Source organism: Convolutriloba macropyga, chromosome 5 (genome assembly GCF_964194025.1).
Source record: "Convolutriloba macropyga chromosome 5, txConMacr16.3, whole genome shotgun sequence".
NCBI lineage: Eukaryota > Metazoa > Xenacoelomorpha > Acoela > Convolutidae > Convolutriloba > Convolutriloba macropyga.
The window spans coordinates 16777444-16793016 of NC_134472.1; the positions used below are offsets into that span (position 1 = coordinate 16777444).

A 15573-nucleotide genomic window follows, 5' to 3' on the forward strand; every position below is an offset into this window, starting at 1 on the left:
TTCTCTATATTTCTCTTCTCAAATTTATTGATCAAGAAAACCAGTTGAGCAAATAGTCATCCCAAGAAACGGGAGGCCAAAACAGAACACACCAAGATCTTCAAACAGACTGAATTGCAGAAATCACAAAGTTTTTTTCTGTCCTCCATGTGATAAGCACATGTTGAGTTTTATTTTATAGCTGTTGATTTCGGTTCTATTACCATTATTCATAAAATCTTTGAGCAGTTTTAGTCGTATTGTCTAATCTTCCTTTATATCAAACATCAGTCGCAATTGAGCACAATCGTTGCGCCTGTCGTAACATGTTTTAGGGGTCTTTAATCATGCTACTTAGCGCATAAATGCGTTTTTAGAAGCGCTTGGCCATCATATTTAAGCTCCTATTTTGCACATTTTTTGCGCTCATTAAGCATGCGGTATAGCAAAAACAAGCGAGTCACGAACGCCATTGTCTAGATTTTTGCTGTAGAAAGAACAAAGGACATGTGCAATACGCATAGTTAGCGTAAGTGGTGAGACCTATGGCTGTTAAGCGAGGGGTATGGGTTCGAGCCCGAGTCGGTTTGAAACAATTCTTAACTTCTTTTAAACCTCTTATTCGTATAAATGATTTTTTTATGGTTTTGCGGGCCTGCTAGTTTAGGTTTGGTTTTTGCTTTATTTAGAAATATTCACTGTAGATCAATAGTTTATAACAAGAGCTTGATTGTAATTATAAGTTGTTAAAGTTGTAAGCGCAGTAAATACGGAATTTAATAGAGTTAAATTAAATTATGTTTTGTTACTACTTTATTCTCTTCAGTTAGAATTAAAAATCAGATTTTCCGATTGTTTCAGTTGCCAAGTCAAAGGAAAATTCAGACATCGAATCAATTATGTCAAGAAATTCCAGCAACAATCCAGGTACGAGCTCGTCAAGTTCGAAGCGGGCGATTGATCGGCCTTCGACTAGCAAAGCTACATTTTTGTCTCCAGAACAATCTAAAACAGAAATTGATCATTCACCAGCTAAGCGTCAGAAGCAAACACAACTAACAGTAACTCCGAAGAAAAATGAGCTCAGTTCGACCATGAATGTAGTAGGCTTGAAGAACATATTTACGAATTTAAATCTGTACGTGGAAACAGCACACAACAGTAAGGAACAGCTTGAAAGATATTTCATCGCTTTTGATGGAGAGTTAGCCGAAAATTATGAAGTAAATGCCAAAACAATCGTTGTTTGCTCAGACAACGATTGGAATAATTTGAACACAGGCGTGAGAGTGAGCGAAGAGTGGATATTTGATTGTATAAAGGCAGGAAAAATTTTAAGTAAAGACAAATATTTAGTTTGATGTCCAATTTATTAGTTTTGAATATAAATGTCTATCATTGGCAATTTGAAATTGCATCTGTTGTTTTTGTGTAATGAGCTTGTAGTTTGACTTATGTGACTTACATTGTATCGTAAACCATCGATCAGCTCCAGTTTTCGGCAAGAGCAATTTTGTTTCGTATAAGAGGCTGAAGTAGTTTCTCTTTAAGGACTCAATCATAAAAAAGCATTGATCGCATCGGTAAATAAATTGAGTCTTGCTGCAAGGAATGTCTCAGCTGATATAACATTAAAAGTGGGAAAAGTTCTTCAACCAGTAGTTGTTATTAAAAAAAAATCATATAACAGTGGAACAGAATACGCGAAAGCTGTCTTGATTTTCAAGACCGATTGTTCAAATTACGTTTTTGCCAATTTCAGGTAAATGTTTTTGAATGCAAAATATCTTTGGTCGACCAGTTGCAGAACAGTCCTGTCGAAAAATTGTAGATTTTGCTTGAATCTTTCAACCTTGCAGCAGCAAAGATATATCAATGTCTCAGCCGAACAGAAGCCGATAGATGGCGAAGAAAGAGATACTTGGTTTGGCAACGAAGCGGTAGCAAATAGTGCTGAAAAGCAGCGCCGCGTGAACCAAGTGTTCTCATCCGTAGCCAACAAGTATGACGTAATGAATGACGTCATGTCATTTGGAGTACACAGGTATTGGAAGGATGAGTTTGTGAGGCAGTGCAATGTCGTTCCTGGAATGAAGGTGCTTGACATGGCAGGTACATTTCATGCAATTATGTGGTTAAACTATAAGAACTGATTACTCACACCACCGCGAATAATTTGTTTTTGTTACCACAGATGAACAAACTAATTCTTAATAAAAACCAACTAATCTGAAAACTAAACAATGAGGCTCGATAATGTTCTGCCCCGTTCATCCTAATTTTGGCCTAATTGTATTGTATACCAAATGAGGCATAGATAGGGAACCCTGCAATTTTTTTAAATAGTTTTTCATGCTTTTTTATTAATAGCTGCACAGCGATAGCTGGGACTATTATTGACCTTCTCTTGGTTTTTTACGATTAAAAGAATTTGAATTGTATTGGGGCGCTGTCTTTTTTTTTAAGATGTGTTCACACATTTTTCATGATTTTTGAAGCCAAATTGGAGTAGTGATTTTGATCACGCCGAAACAGGAAGTGCAGCAAAAAGCGAGTGGTTTTGCGGCGTGAAATTTTTTCGCTCTAAATTTAAAGTAGTGAGAAAACGGTGTTTGAACAAAAATTCGCTTTCTCGCTAGTAGTTTTTTGTTCACATGCGGCAATTTCACTTTGATTTTTACTGTTTCAATTTTTTGGATCGGATTTTTTTCTAAATGGTTTTCCCAATCCATTCATAGTCCGTTCTAGGTCTAGTTTTCTGTTTAGTCAATGAAAATTCTTTTAATTGTACGTCAGGACTTGTCCTGCTATGTTTAATTGCTCTCAAACGAAGTTTGTAGCAATTATATTAGTCCTGTCGGTCTTTTTTTATGCGATTTTTCGCTTGACCGATTTTTCGTCTGACGCTTTTGACTTTTCGTCCTCAAAAACGGGATAAACGCGTAGCGCCCAGCGGGCATTAAGTGCTCTTAGAGCCTTTCAGCTCTGTTTCAGCTCAAACTGTTTTGGAGACTTATACTTATACCTCTGGTGTGAAGGGCGATTCTTAGAGGTTGAAGACACCCCCACTGTTGACCCCCCCCCCCCCCCCCTCCACAACGCGCTAATACCCCCCCACCCCAGTGATGCCCCAAAACCAACCCCCAGCAACCCCACAAAAATTTTTGACATTTTTTAAATTTTTATCAGCCCTAGGTGTCAAAGAACCTCCTCTAGGGTTCGATAATAGGTTACTGCATTGTTTCTAGTTGTAATGGAATGGTTTCAACATTTTAGTATTACGAATTTTAGCAATTTTTTGACAAAACGTTCAATTTTTTCAAATTTTTTGACATTTTTTTCCTTATTCAGGTCTTTCCAGACCCAGGGGCCAGGAAACATCCTAAGGGGCTTGATAATAAATTACTGACAATTTTTTAATGGCAATGGAATAGTTTTTCAACTTTTTAATGTTAAATTTTAGCAATTTTTTTTTGCTTTTTTTCATGTTTTTTTTTGAATTTTTTTGTAGTTTTTTAGAATTTATCAGCCCCAAGAGTCAAGGAACCTCCTCTAGGGTTTGAAAATAGGGTACAACAAGCTTTTTAAACAAAGCTTGCAATTTTTTGTTTTTTTTTAGGTTTCTCTGGCCTCAAGAGACACGGAATTTCCTCTAGGGTTTGATAATATTTTATTGCATAATTTATAGATGTAATGGAATGTTCTTCAAGATTTTAATATCAGTAATTTATAAATTAATTTTTATTTTAATATATTAATCCTGTTTGTCCTTTATGCAATTTTTCGCTTGGCCGATTTTTTGTCTGACCCATCTCTTTCGTCTGACCCTTCATTTCCGTCTTCAGAAACGGAATAAAGAGGTAGTGCCCTGAGGTCACTAAACCGTGGCTAGCTGTTGACGAAGCCAACTGCTCGCCGGTCGTTTGAGAGCAATTCGCCCGACGTTAGTCGGTTATGTTTTTTATTTCGTCTTCGCGGTTTTTGTTACGACCATATGACGTCACAACCACTTCAAATCTGCTTTTTGTTCATTTGTTCATGCAATCTCAACTGAAGTGCGCGCGTGACGTATTTTTTCGCTCTTATTGGAGCAAGCTTTTTTTTGATTCGCGTGATTAAATTTTTGGTCAAACTTGACTTACCTCGCTCTCAAAAATGACTTCCTCACTTTTATTTACTTAAATTCAAAGAGCTAAGGTCAAATGGGTGTGTGTCACTCTAAATGAAGGTTATTTGAGAGCAGCTAATAGAGGCAGCGAAAACCTATACAGATTTTTATTCAAAATATAACATATCAGCCTTCAATGAAATGTCGAAATTTTTTGGTCTGTCTTTTTTACTGTTTTTTTAGACCGCAGATCTACGAAGCTATTGCGGCTATTTTCTGGCAATCTGACAGCTATGTTATGAAACTTGGAGTCTGAAACAATGACTGATACCAGTCATGTTATTACAAGTTTTCTTTCACTATAGTGAAAAAAATAGAACAGATCACAAAGTCCGGTTCTAAAATTGAAATCAACTAAAATATAATATCTCATTAAAAAAACCATTTTATCAAAGAAACACTTGATTTTTGCAGCTCAAAAAATTAAGAAGACATTCAGCTGCTGGTTGGTAGTAGTTTACTAAAAATTCACTCTTTAGGTGGTCGTAACAAAAATCAAGGAGGGCGACGAATTAAAAAACATAACGGTACAAGTCCTGACATACAATTCAAAGAGTTTTTATTTGACTAAGAAAGAACTAGACCTAGAATGGACTGAAAACACCATTTAGAAAAGCCAATCACAAAAAACAGTAAAAACAAAAAAAATCAAAGTCAAGTTGACGCGCGTAAACAAAAAACCACCTTATTAGAACAGTCTTTAATAATCAGCATTGCATATACCCAAATAGTTGGCGATTAACATAGAGCTATGAGACCTTTAAAAAACTATTATCTCTTTTTTGAAAAAAATTAGTGATGCCTGAGTCAATATATCTAAGAACGTGTTTCAAGCGTTCAGACTACTGACATTTAGTTGCCGATTAGATTGATCGTACCTTAATTAAAAGGTCAATGAGACATACTTAGAGTAACGAGGAATCAAAAGACCAACAAACATTGCGAATATCAAGAATCATTTTTATTAATAGCCGCCCTCATCTTCTCAGCCGGCTATTATAGCGCTCCTATTTTTTTTTACAATTCAAAGAATTTGAATTGTATTGGGGCGCTGTCTTTTTTTTTTAAGATCTGTTCACACATTTTCATGATTTTTGAAGTCAAATTGGAGTAGTGATTTTGGTCACGCCGAAACAGGAAATGGAGCGAAAAAGCGAGTGGTTTTGCTGCGTGAATTTTTTTCGCTCTAATTTTAAAGTGGAGTGAGAAAACGGTGTTTGAACAAAATTTCGGTTTCTCGGTAGTGGTTTTTTGTTCACATGCCGTAATTTCACTCTGATTTTTTACTGTTTTGTCGATTTTTTGGATCGGATTTTTTTCTAAATGGTTTTCCCAAGCCATTCACAACTCATTCGAGACCTAGTTTTTTGTTTGAATTAATTTTTCATTTCTCGCTAGTGGTTTTTTTGCTTCACATGCGGCATTTTGACATTGATTTTTATTTTTTCTTATTTTTTATCTGATTTTTTTTCTAAAATGGCTTTCTCAACTCATAGTCCATTCTAGGTCTAGTTTTTCTGTTTAGTCAATGAAAATTCTTTGAATTGTACGTCAGGACTTGTCCTGCTATGTTTTTTACTTCGTCGAATAAAAAAATGTTTCGCTTTACCTCATTTTGCCGCCTTTTCAACATTTTACGTGAAATCTTTTTGACTTCTCTAGGCTAGTTTCTCTCTTCTCTCATTCTGCTAAAAGTGATTTTGAACATCAGTTGCTCAGCAAAGCAATTCAAAATGAACAGAGTTAGTACAAAAATGGATGTCAGAAATAGAAACGGGATAAACCCATAAAGCCCAATTTTAGATGCCCGCTATTTGAACGTCGTTCCTATAAGTCTTATTTACCATCTCTAATGCTTATTGTTATTGATGGTAGCCCCTGTAGCCTCTCTCTAAAACAGAAGTATGTTCAACCACGAAATGCCATCAAAATAAATCGGACTAAAAAAATGTTTTTGTACAAAAATCTTTTTTTTTCAATATCTTCTGTTATTTCAATCCCAATCATGCTTATTGGAATCAACGGCGGCTATTTTCCGGCAATCTGCCGGGTATGTTTAAAAAGTAATCAAAATTGTTGAAATTGCTCATTGCAAACTTATATAATCGTTATCTTTGTATGAAATCAAATTTTGCCATAGTTTTCAAAACTAATAAATGTAAATTGAAACAATTGAAAAGTGTCTACTATGATTCAATAGAGATCCAACGAGAACTGACGATGATGCGACCAAGGAACAGGACAACAAAAAGAACTATTATAATGGCAAAACTAAAATCACTATTGGTAAAAGCTCAAAACAGAGTTAATATGCTCTTATTGTGCCTCATTATAGATCGAATGATACCAGTGACTAATTCGACTGAGTGACAGCATCAGTGACATTTTCGAAATCAAGAAGTGCCGAAGTCTCTAAAACCTTTAGATTGACCGGAAACCATTCGAAAGCTTGAATTATGCGTCATTCAGAGTTAATATGCCGGCCTTTTTTGACATTACGGTAGGAGACAAGTAGAACAACTATTACAAGCATAGTTTTGAAAAAATTCACTAAATTTCTAGAAGAATAAGTAGTGATTAAGTCAAAAACCAAAATCTATCAACTGAAACATTAAATAGCTTCATTAGGAAAATCAATTCCACCTGTCATTGATGGGATTAATGGACACTGACTCTGACTCGACTAAAACCACAATTGCATTTTGACTTCTCTTTAAAATCGTTAAGTTGTGAACAGACCTTTAAAAACGACGGCCTCAGAACAATCCAACTCCTATGAATTGTAAAAATTACCAAGACAATTATCAGGTTTTAAAGTACGCTACAAAAACGCATAAATGTAAAATATGAATTAGGGTGGGGCGCGGTTATTGACTTAAACAACCGGGGTAGCAGTAGGAAACGGTTCATGTGGTTGGTTTGCTTCAGATAAAAAACACTATACGAAATGAGAAGTAACATTAATCTGGTTCACCTCCAGCAGTTAAAATGGGTTTAGCAGAATAGTAATTTTTATAACTGGTTTTTTTTTAAATTTGTGACAAACTTTTTGGGTGTTTATTTGGAAATTCTTAGTGCACGAGTAATATTAACTAATTAATTTGCTATTATTATTATTATTATTATTATTATTATTATTATTATTATTATTATTATTATTATTATTATTATTATTTCGGAGAAAGATCCGACATAAATGCTATATGTAACTGCCTACTATTCGTTAGTGTCGATAATTTTTAATGTATGCATGTTTTGTATGGTGATGAATGGCTTTTTCGCGAAACTATAACAATTTATGAATGTATTAATATCAACAATGTCAGTGGTAATGTTGAAGCGGTTTATAAATAGTGGTTTTTGTTCCTTAAGTAATGTGTTTAACAGCTGGAATGTAATGATAGTCTTGGAGACATCAAATTGCTTAGTTGTTTCAACTTTGTGTCCGAATGTCTCCTAAAATGATTCAAGCTATGGAATTCAAATTATTGTATTGATAGTTTGCCAGATAATGGCCTCACATTGAATTGAAAGTTTTATCAATGGTTCTCGAAAGAAGTTTGAGTCAATTATTGTAGTTGTATGTTTTTATGCAGAATATTTGCCTGACCGTTTGGACTTTCCGAGTGACTCGACTGTTGTCGCTCGTGACTTCTTGATTTGTGTAATTAAAACGGCGCTCATGCACGATTTTTAAGCAGCTTAACTCTCAAGTGGGAGCAATTTATTACTAAAGGTCAACTCCTGAACAGTGCGCATTAATTGCTTTCCTTTTCCACGAAATAGTAATCCATCTAATACCGTGATTTGAAGCATCATAGTTAATTTGTTGCCATCCCCTTTACAATCTGTGTAATTGCTCTTAAACGAAGTTTGTAGCAATTATATTAGTCCTGTGGTCTTTTTTAATGCGATTTTTTGCTTGACCAATTTTTCGTCCGACCCATTTGACTTTTTGTCCTCAAAAATGGGATAAACAGGTAGCACCCAGCGGGCATTAAGTTCTCTGAGAGACCTTCAGCTCACTAGTCTCCAAGTATGTGATTCACAAAATGTTTTGGAGAATTATGGTGTGAAGGGAAGTTCTTAGAAGTTGTAGAAAAGTTGCCCCTCATCAAACAGCATTGGAGTTCATTGTATGGCAAATTAAGTGAAGAAAATCATGAAAACATACTTCGAAGAATTTTAAAACAAAATATATATATGCGGAACATGATTTGAAAAGATTGACAAAAATCGTTGAATTAATTTTGGTTCTTGAATTAAATCTGGTTCTTGAATTTAATTAGAGTTTAATTTTCTTATTTGAGGGGATTAGCATCGTTAACGGTTCTGTGATTTATCTGAAGTCGTTTGTATACGTCGTTTGTATTTTATCAAGGAAAGAATTGTACCAAGTTGCTGTGCTTGATGAAGTGAACAAATTTAAATCGATATATTTATTTTAACTCGAATGCTGTACCACCATGTTTAAACTCCAATCCTCACATGTTTTAACGGTCCTTAAACATGAAGCCTAGCGTAATGCATGCGTTTTCAGACAAGCTATATTACGATTTTTAATCTCCTAGTTTGCTCATTTGTTGCCCTCATAAAGTATGACGCATAGCAAAAACAAGCGAGTCAAATAGCCACTAACCAAAAGTTTGCTCATTAGAAAGGCCAATAGGCGTAAGCAATAAGCATCGGTAGAGTAGTGGATAAGACTAATGACTTTCAAGTGAGGGACAGGGATTCGAGTGTAATTAACGGCGGAAAAAGACGCTTTAGTTCCTGGACCTCAGATTTGAGAAGTTGGGTTTCCTTCTTCCTTCGTTCTTTTTTCGTTCCTTTTCTTTCTTTCAAATCTGTTTTGGCTCCTAGTCTGCACATGTTTTGCTCTCATTAAGCTTGACAATACAGGCGAGCCATTGAAGCCATTGACCATTAGCAATTGAGGCCATTGAAAAAGTACAATAGACAAATGCAATACGCATCGGTAGCGTAAGCAATAAGACCTATGGCTCTTAAGCGAGGGTCATGGGATCGCAACAAAGGTGACTCGAAAACTGGCTGTTTTTTACCCCAAAACGGGTAATTGTTGTTTTTGATGCAGTCATGTCTTTTTTGCTTCTTCATTTCTTTCTTATCCATCTGCTAAAGAATTTTCTCTGTGTTCTATTAAATGTAAATCGCACTTGAGTGCAAGAATTATCCGCTTTATCACATTCTTTAACTGTCCTCAGCTACAGCTTTCGCTTTGAGGCGTAAACAATAGGCATCGGTAGCGTAAGGGATAAGGGCAAGGGCTGTTAAGCGAGTGGCAGGGTTTGGGGTTCGAGTTCGAGTTAGGTGAAATAGAAGCATAGTTCCCTGGACGACAAAACTGGATTTTTTTCGTTGTTGCTCCTTTTCGCTTCTTTTCGTTTCTCTTTCTTCCAATCTGCTCATTGTTTGTTTGCATGCAGCATTGTAAGCATGCAGCATAGCTAAAACAGGCGAGCCACTAAATACATTGACCACGAAATTTCTGAAGAAGGCGATTGGCACAATTGCATTAAGCATCAGTAGCCTCAGGGATAAGACCTATAGCAGTTAAACGATGGGCATGGGTTCGAACCCAATTTAGTGGCAAAAATGGTTATTCAGTTTTTGACCCAAAATTGGGTGATTGTCGTCTTTGATCCACTCTTGTCTTTCTTTCTTTCTCTCTTCAAATCGTTATCTTTGTTGTATTATATTTTTCTTATTTGTCTTACGATATTTTCTTTTATATTTTCCTTTATAATATTTTTTATTTAATATTTTCTTATTTTTGTTATATAATATTTTTCTGATTCTATTAAATATGAACCGCACTTAAAATAGTTAACTGTGCTCCTTTCTTGACTTGATACCCTTAGAGCTGCAACTGAGCGTAACAAAAGTGCGTTGAGACCTGCTTGCTATACCTCCATTTGTAAGCTCCTAATCTGCACATGTTTTTGCGCTCATTGTCGCATAATTAGGCGAACCTATTAAAAGCATTGGTCAAAGTTTTGCTGATTTATAAAGAGCAATTGTCTAATGCAATACGCATTGGTAGCGTAAGGGATGAGACGTATGACTCTTAAGCGAGGAGCGTTGGTTTGCGTCCGAGTGAGTGTCGAACATTGACTATTTTTGATTGGTCGAAAAATAATAGTAGTTTTTTCTCCTGCGTTTCTTTCTTCCTTTCCTCGACTTTATCTTTCTATTTTAATTTTTTTTCTTTTATAGTGCTATGTCACTATGATTACAGTCCTAATTTTCGCATGTTCTTAAAAGCTCTTAAAACTTGCAGCGTAACGTAGTGCATGCGTTTTGAGACGAATTATACCACCCTTTAAAAGCTCATTATTTGAACAAGTCTTACCACTCCTTAAACATGCGACACAGCAAGGCCAAAAATAGGTTGACCAAAAGTTTGCAGCTACATAGGACAATAGACACAAACTTTAGGGATTAATAGCGTTAGCGGTAAGACCTATGGCATTCAATCGAGGGTCATGGTTTCGAGCCCCGGTTGGGGTATGAAAATATCTTAATTTTTTAAAAACCTACTCTGTTAACTGTATTTCTTGCAATGCTTTTGCGGGCCTGTTAGTTCTTATTAATTGACCTCGAAAGAAGAGTGGGCCGTCATTGTAAATGTGTGTCTTTCGTGCAAAATTTTTGCTTGAGCGTTTTTGCGCTTTTGTTCTTGAAAATTGTTGCGTGACTTTGAGTGATCTTAACTGCTCTCGTTCTGAAATAAAATTTGTTGCTAATATAAATGAAAGCATTTGTTGGATAGTGGTTAGGATGCTAGACAATTTTTCTGGAGGTTGCAGGTTAGAGCCCCATTAGGGTAAGCATTTTTGCAACCAAAAAAACTTCTCAGCTACTTAACCTATCAATTATATTGCCCCGACGAACGTTCAACAGCAATTTTCCGACGTCTGTGGCCCTATGTATTTCTTATGTGCTCATTTTTGTTGCTATCGCTTCGTAGATATATAAAATTGCCTTCAATTTTTTCGTTTTTGCTCCAAAATTTTGTCTGATAGAAAAGTCTCCTTGCTAATTTGGGTCTTATCTCTAAGGTATTGCCCTCATTGTAAAAATAACACCACGCCTGCTCTCCCCTCCCTACCCACCGACTGAAGCAAGCTACAAAAGAATTATGCCCAGCCTGTCATTTGAATGCAATTTGTCCGAGCCTCGTTGGTTTTTTAATAGCCGCAAAGCGATAGCTGAGGCTATTGTTGGCCTTCTCTTGGTTTTTTTTATTTATTTCGTCGTCAAGATTTTCGTTACGAGCTATGACATCGCAGCCTCCTCAAATCTGCTTTTGTTCATTCGTTCATGCAATTTCATCTGAATTGCGTGCGTGACGTCATTTTTTGCTCTTAGTTGAGCTTGTTTTTTGTTCATTCGCGTGATTAATTTTTTGGTCTCACGTGACTGACCTCTCTTAAAAATAACTTCCTCACTCTGAAATTGACTTTTCTGTGCTTTAATTCAAAGAGATAAGGTCAAGTGAGTGCGTGCCACCCTAATTAAAGGTTATTTAAGAGCAGCTTATAGAAACACCAAGATTCTTAATCAAAATTTAACATCTCTGCCCTTAATGAAAAGAATAAGTTTCTTTTTTGGTCTTTCTTTTTTACCTTGTTTTTGAGACTACAGAACTATTAAGCTATTGTGGTTTTTTTCTGGCACTTTGCCTGCTATGTTTTTTGAATTGGCCCCTTTTTCAATACTCTATCATTTTGCCTGTTAATACGGCGCATTTTTAACCGAATTTACTTCGACTAATTTTGTTAGTGAGAAAATATGCGTTGTGAGGTGTGGGTGTGTTATCGGCCCTGGAACCTTTAAGGCGTAGAGTTATTGGACTATTCAGCTTCCGTTTTTTCGACTATAAATTTTCTGATTCGCCTTTTCATGAGTCGCCTTGCTGGGATTAATTTCGTTGACGCTCCACAGATGCTAACAATGATATCTTTGCAATGATGAGCGTTGGGTTCGCATCCAACCTCCACATTGTGATATCTTTGTTCTAGAACTTTCGACTTCAGTTCTCGAGTGACTTTTTCACGCTTGACTTCTTGATTTTGCGTTATTTAAATTGCTCTGATTTAAATTGCTCTGAAATAAAGTTTCTTGCTAGAAGAAAAGTGATTGTAAGATAGGATATTGCAAGGCCCTAAGTAGCCCCCTTTAAATTAAATTCCTCCGCATGTCGTTAGAGAGCAGTTTGTCCGACGTTAGTTGGTTTATGTTTTTAATTTGCTTTCCTTTCTAATGGTATATTATTGCTGTAGCTCAGTGGAAAAAAATTGAATTCATTTGGTCATGTAAGCTTACGAAGACCAAAAAAATTATAGAAAAGAAACAATTCTAATTGTTTAACCTTTTTCAGTAAACTTTATTCAGATGAACTTTATAATCGACGTAGCTTGACATAATTGTACCTATAAACATCAATTGAAGCTCCTGAGTGAAGTTATTGTACTAGCTTATGTTTATCGAACTGCTGCCAATCTCGATAATGGTTTTTTTTTTCTGCTAGCACCACCACCGCGCAGTTTTGCAACCCACATTTTTGCATGGTTAAGCATAATGTTAAAATTAAGTATCATTACATGTATATCTATAAAAAGAAATATGCATTTATTTAACTTAAACAGAATGAAGGTTTGAATGTAATTCGTGTATCGAAGAAAACGTGTTGCATGTAATGTAAGCATCATTAAAACTAATTGCAGTGCCGGAAATGGCAGAAGTTCCGGGCTAGCAGAAAAGATCCGAATAACATTAGAAGAGTAGTTTTGAAATATAGAAACCTTTTGTCTGTCAAATAAAAAAATGAGATGGTCCAGTTTCACTTTTCTCGGTTGTGTTGTAACTACTGAGACATTCGAACTGGGATATTGATTTGCTTAGTCGGAAACATTTGAAAATCAGTCAAGTGTAGATCCCTTCAGTGCACATTTGATTTAATCTCAATTTGTTTTCATTTTATTCAAGTGTCTATTTTTATTAGATCCCCCCCCCCCCCCCCAATGACCGTATTTATACCATAATGGGGGTTATATTTTGTTTGGGTATTCAAATTGTATATACAATTATATGGTGTAAATTCTATTATAGACTGTAATGAATTCCGGGGAAAAGGAACAGTTCCCTCTAATCTAATGGAATTTGTTGTCTAGCAATAGAAAGTCTCAATTTATTCTGTAAAAATTGAGCAGAGGGGAATTTTTGATATGCGTAAGTTTTAAATTTGAACCCATCCTATCTCTAGTCGTGCATATTATTGTCAAACCCTGACGATGAAATACTGCTTTTTCTGTTATCCATGCCAAATTTTCATCGGCCAACTTTTGAAGTTATGCTCTTTCTTTCTTTGAATGAGCCCGATTGTGCATCGCTCTTATCCTGGAGTTGATACCGGTCACAGAATAAGCCATATTAGTTTTTAGGCTTTGTTCCTTTATTTTTTTCAGAAATGGAGAAGTGTAAAAGTATAATATATAATAAGCAAGACAGGCTTTTTTCTTCTTAATTAAAGATTTTGAAATCTCGTTTTTCTCCATTAACAGTAATGAACTTTTCTGCTGCTTAAATTTAGGTGGAACCGGTGACATAGCCTTCAGAATTCATCGCCAATGTCCAGAAGCTGAAGTAACAGTGGGTGATATCAGTGAAGAAATGCTCAATGTTGGTATGGAAAAAATGAAATCAAGTTCCATTAATATCGACCACACAGCTAATCAAATTTCCTGGAAAATTGCGGACGGGCAAAATTTACCGTTCAATGATAATGAATTTGACATCTACTCTGTTTCATTTGGCATTAGGAATTATGGCGACTTGCGAAAAGGACTGGAAGAAGCATACAGAGTTTTGAAGCCGGGTGGTCGGTTTATGTGTTTGGAATTCTCTGATGTTGACAATGAGTTGTTGAAGCGGATTTACGATCGATATTCGATGGATATGATTCCAGTTTTTGGCGCTCTCTTGGCGAGTGATTGGGATTCGTACAAATATCTGGTTGAAAGTATTCGCAAGTTTCCAAATAAACTTGAATTCAAAATTTTAATGCGTGATGTCGGTTTTAAACTGACGAAATGCAATACTTTTCTGTCAGGTGTTGCTGCAATACATTCCGGGTTCAAGTTGTAAATGATAGCGATGATTTGGTGCTGAATTTAGTTATAGTTTTGCGCTTGTTTCTAACATAACATACTTTTGACCTTGAATGTATCGAAGTTCAGTACATGTCCTCTGGGTCAATAGGTTTTAATTTAAATAATCATTTGCAATTTTAAATGCCTTATGGATTTTCAATGGTGATTTTCTCTATCTGTAATTACAGGTAAAGTATATAAAAAGAAAACTAAAATTTCATAAGAGTCTGAATATCCACCGGCTGAAGATTTCTTTCTCACATATTTAGCGATTCGCAGTGGGTGGTTAAACGTTAGATTAATGTATCCTTGTGGTCGCTGGTAATACCATGAATTTTCACGGATATGAGTGTTTTTATATCCACATTTTCTTATTATTATAACACAAGATTCTGCCAAATAGAAGATTAACTTGTGTCGTGATAGAGCAACAATGCCCTTTATCACAAATGCAAATTTTTGATTAAAATGCATCCTCGTGTTGGCTATGCCACGCCGATTTGGAGTATATTAAGTTTGAGAAAGGACGAAGTAATAAACTGTTCTAAGTATTAAATTGCTATTTATGAAATTCAGATTCAAGTACTTCCTGCATTTACGTTTTTGTGACTGATCTGTCTTGTTGAACATTTGCTTTTTCGTGATTATTTATATCGGTTACTAAGTTATGGATTTATCGTCTTTCTTTGCCAGTCGTTGAGATTGATAACAAGCTTTATTTAAACGTAGTTTCTCTGAAAAGTAAACCAGTAGTGGTACTCATATAAGTATTCCTAGACAGGAGCTCTCTCGTTCATAAAACATCGTAATTAGATGTTATTTTCTACGAATCATGATGACTTGCTTTGCGCCCTTTGCTGTAGTCTCATAATTAATAGGTTTCGCATTTCTCTGCTTCAATAACCGGTGCGCCAATTCTTAAGATGAAAAAATGGTTAAGGGGAAAACAAAGGTATTGTTAAGAGCAAAAAATGAAAAGGAGTTTAGCAAGCTCACATTTTTTTTTCAAATTTTGCTTCAATTTGTTGGCTGTCTTGACTGTCGGCTAAACTGTGCTGGGTTATGGTACTTTTTTGAAAATGCTTCCTTTTGAAAGGCGAAGAACCCAGGTAGTTACATCTTCTAGGGAAAGCTAGAAGTGCTGAGTAAATCAATTAATGTGCTTGCGCTGAAGATAAAAGTCTGTGCTGTTCCGGAGCTCAGTGGCGCTATGACGGTGTGCGCAGATTGTTAGCGAAATAAAAAGATCTA

General features: G+C 35.7%; 2 protein-coding genes across 2 annotated transcripts in view; both read left to right on the top strand.

The window, feature by feature from the left end:
- Nucleotides 1-1403, top strand: part of LOC142339179 (DNA ligase 3-like) — a 33137-nt gene extending 31734 nt beyond the window's left edge. The window contains exon 12 of the mRNA XM_075388976.1: nucleotides 841-1403. Within this exon, the coding sequence (XP_075245091.1) occupies nucleotides 841-1340 (500 nt within the window). The 3' untranslated portion in view covers nucleotides 1341-1403. The remainder of the gene's footprint in view (nucleotides 1-840) is intronic.
- Nucleotides 1404-1710: 307 nt separating this feature from the next.
- LOC142339180 (ubiquinone/menaquinone biosynthesis C-methyltransferase UbiE-like) lies at nucleotides 1711-14548 on the top strand. Its single transcript, XM_075388978.1, has 2 exons — nucleotides 1711-2091; nucleotides 13764-14548. Exons 1-2 carry the CDS (start codon nucleotides 1746-1748, stop codon nucleotides 14315-14317), a joined length of 900 nt encoding a protein of 299 aa, XP_075245093.1. The 5' UTR covers nucleotides 1711-1745; the 3' UTR covers nucleotides 14318-14548.
- The last annotated feature ends 1025 nt before the right edge of the window (nucleotides 14549-15573 follow it).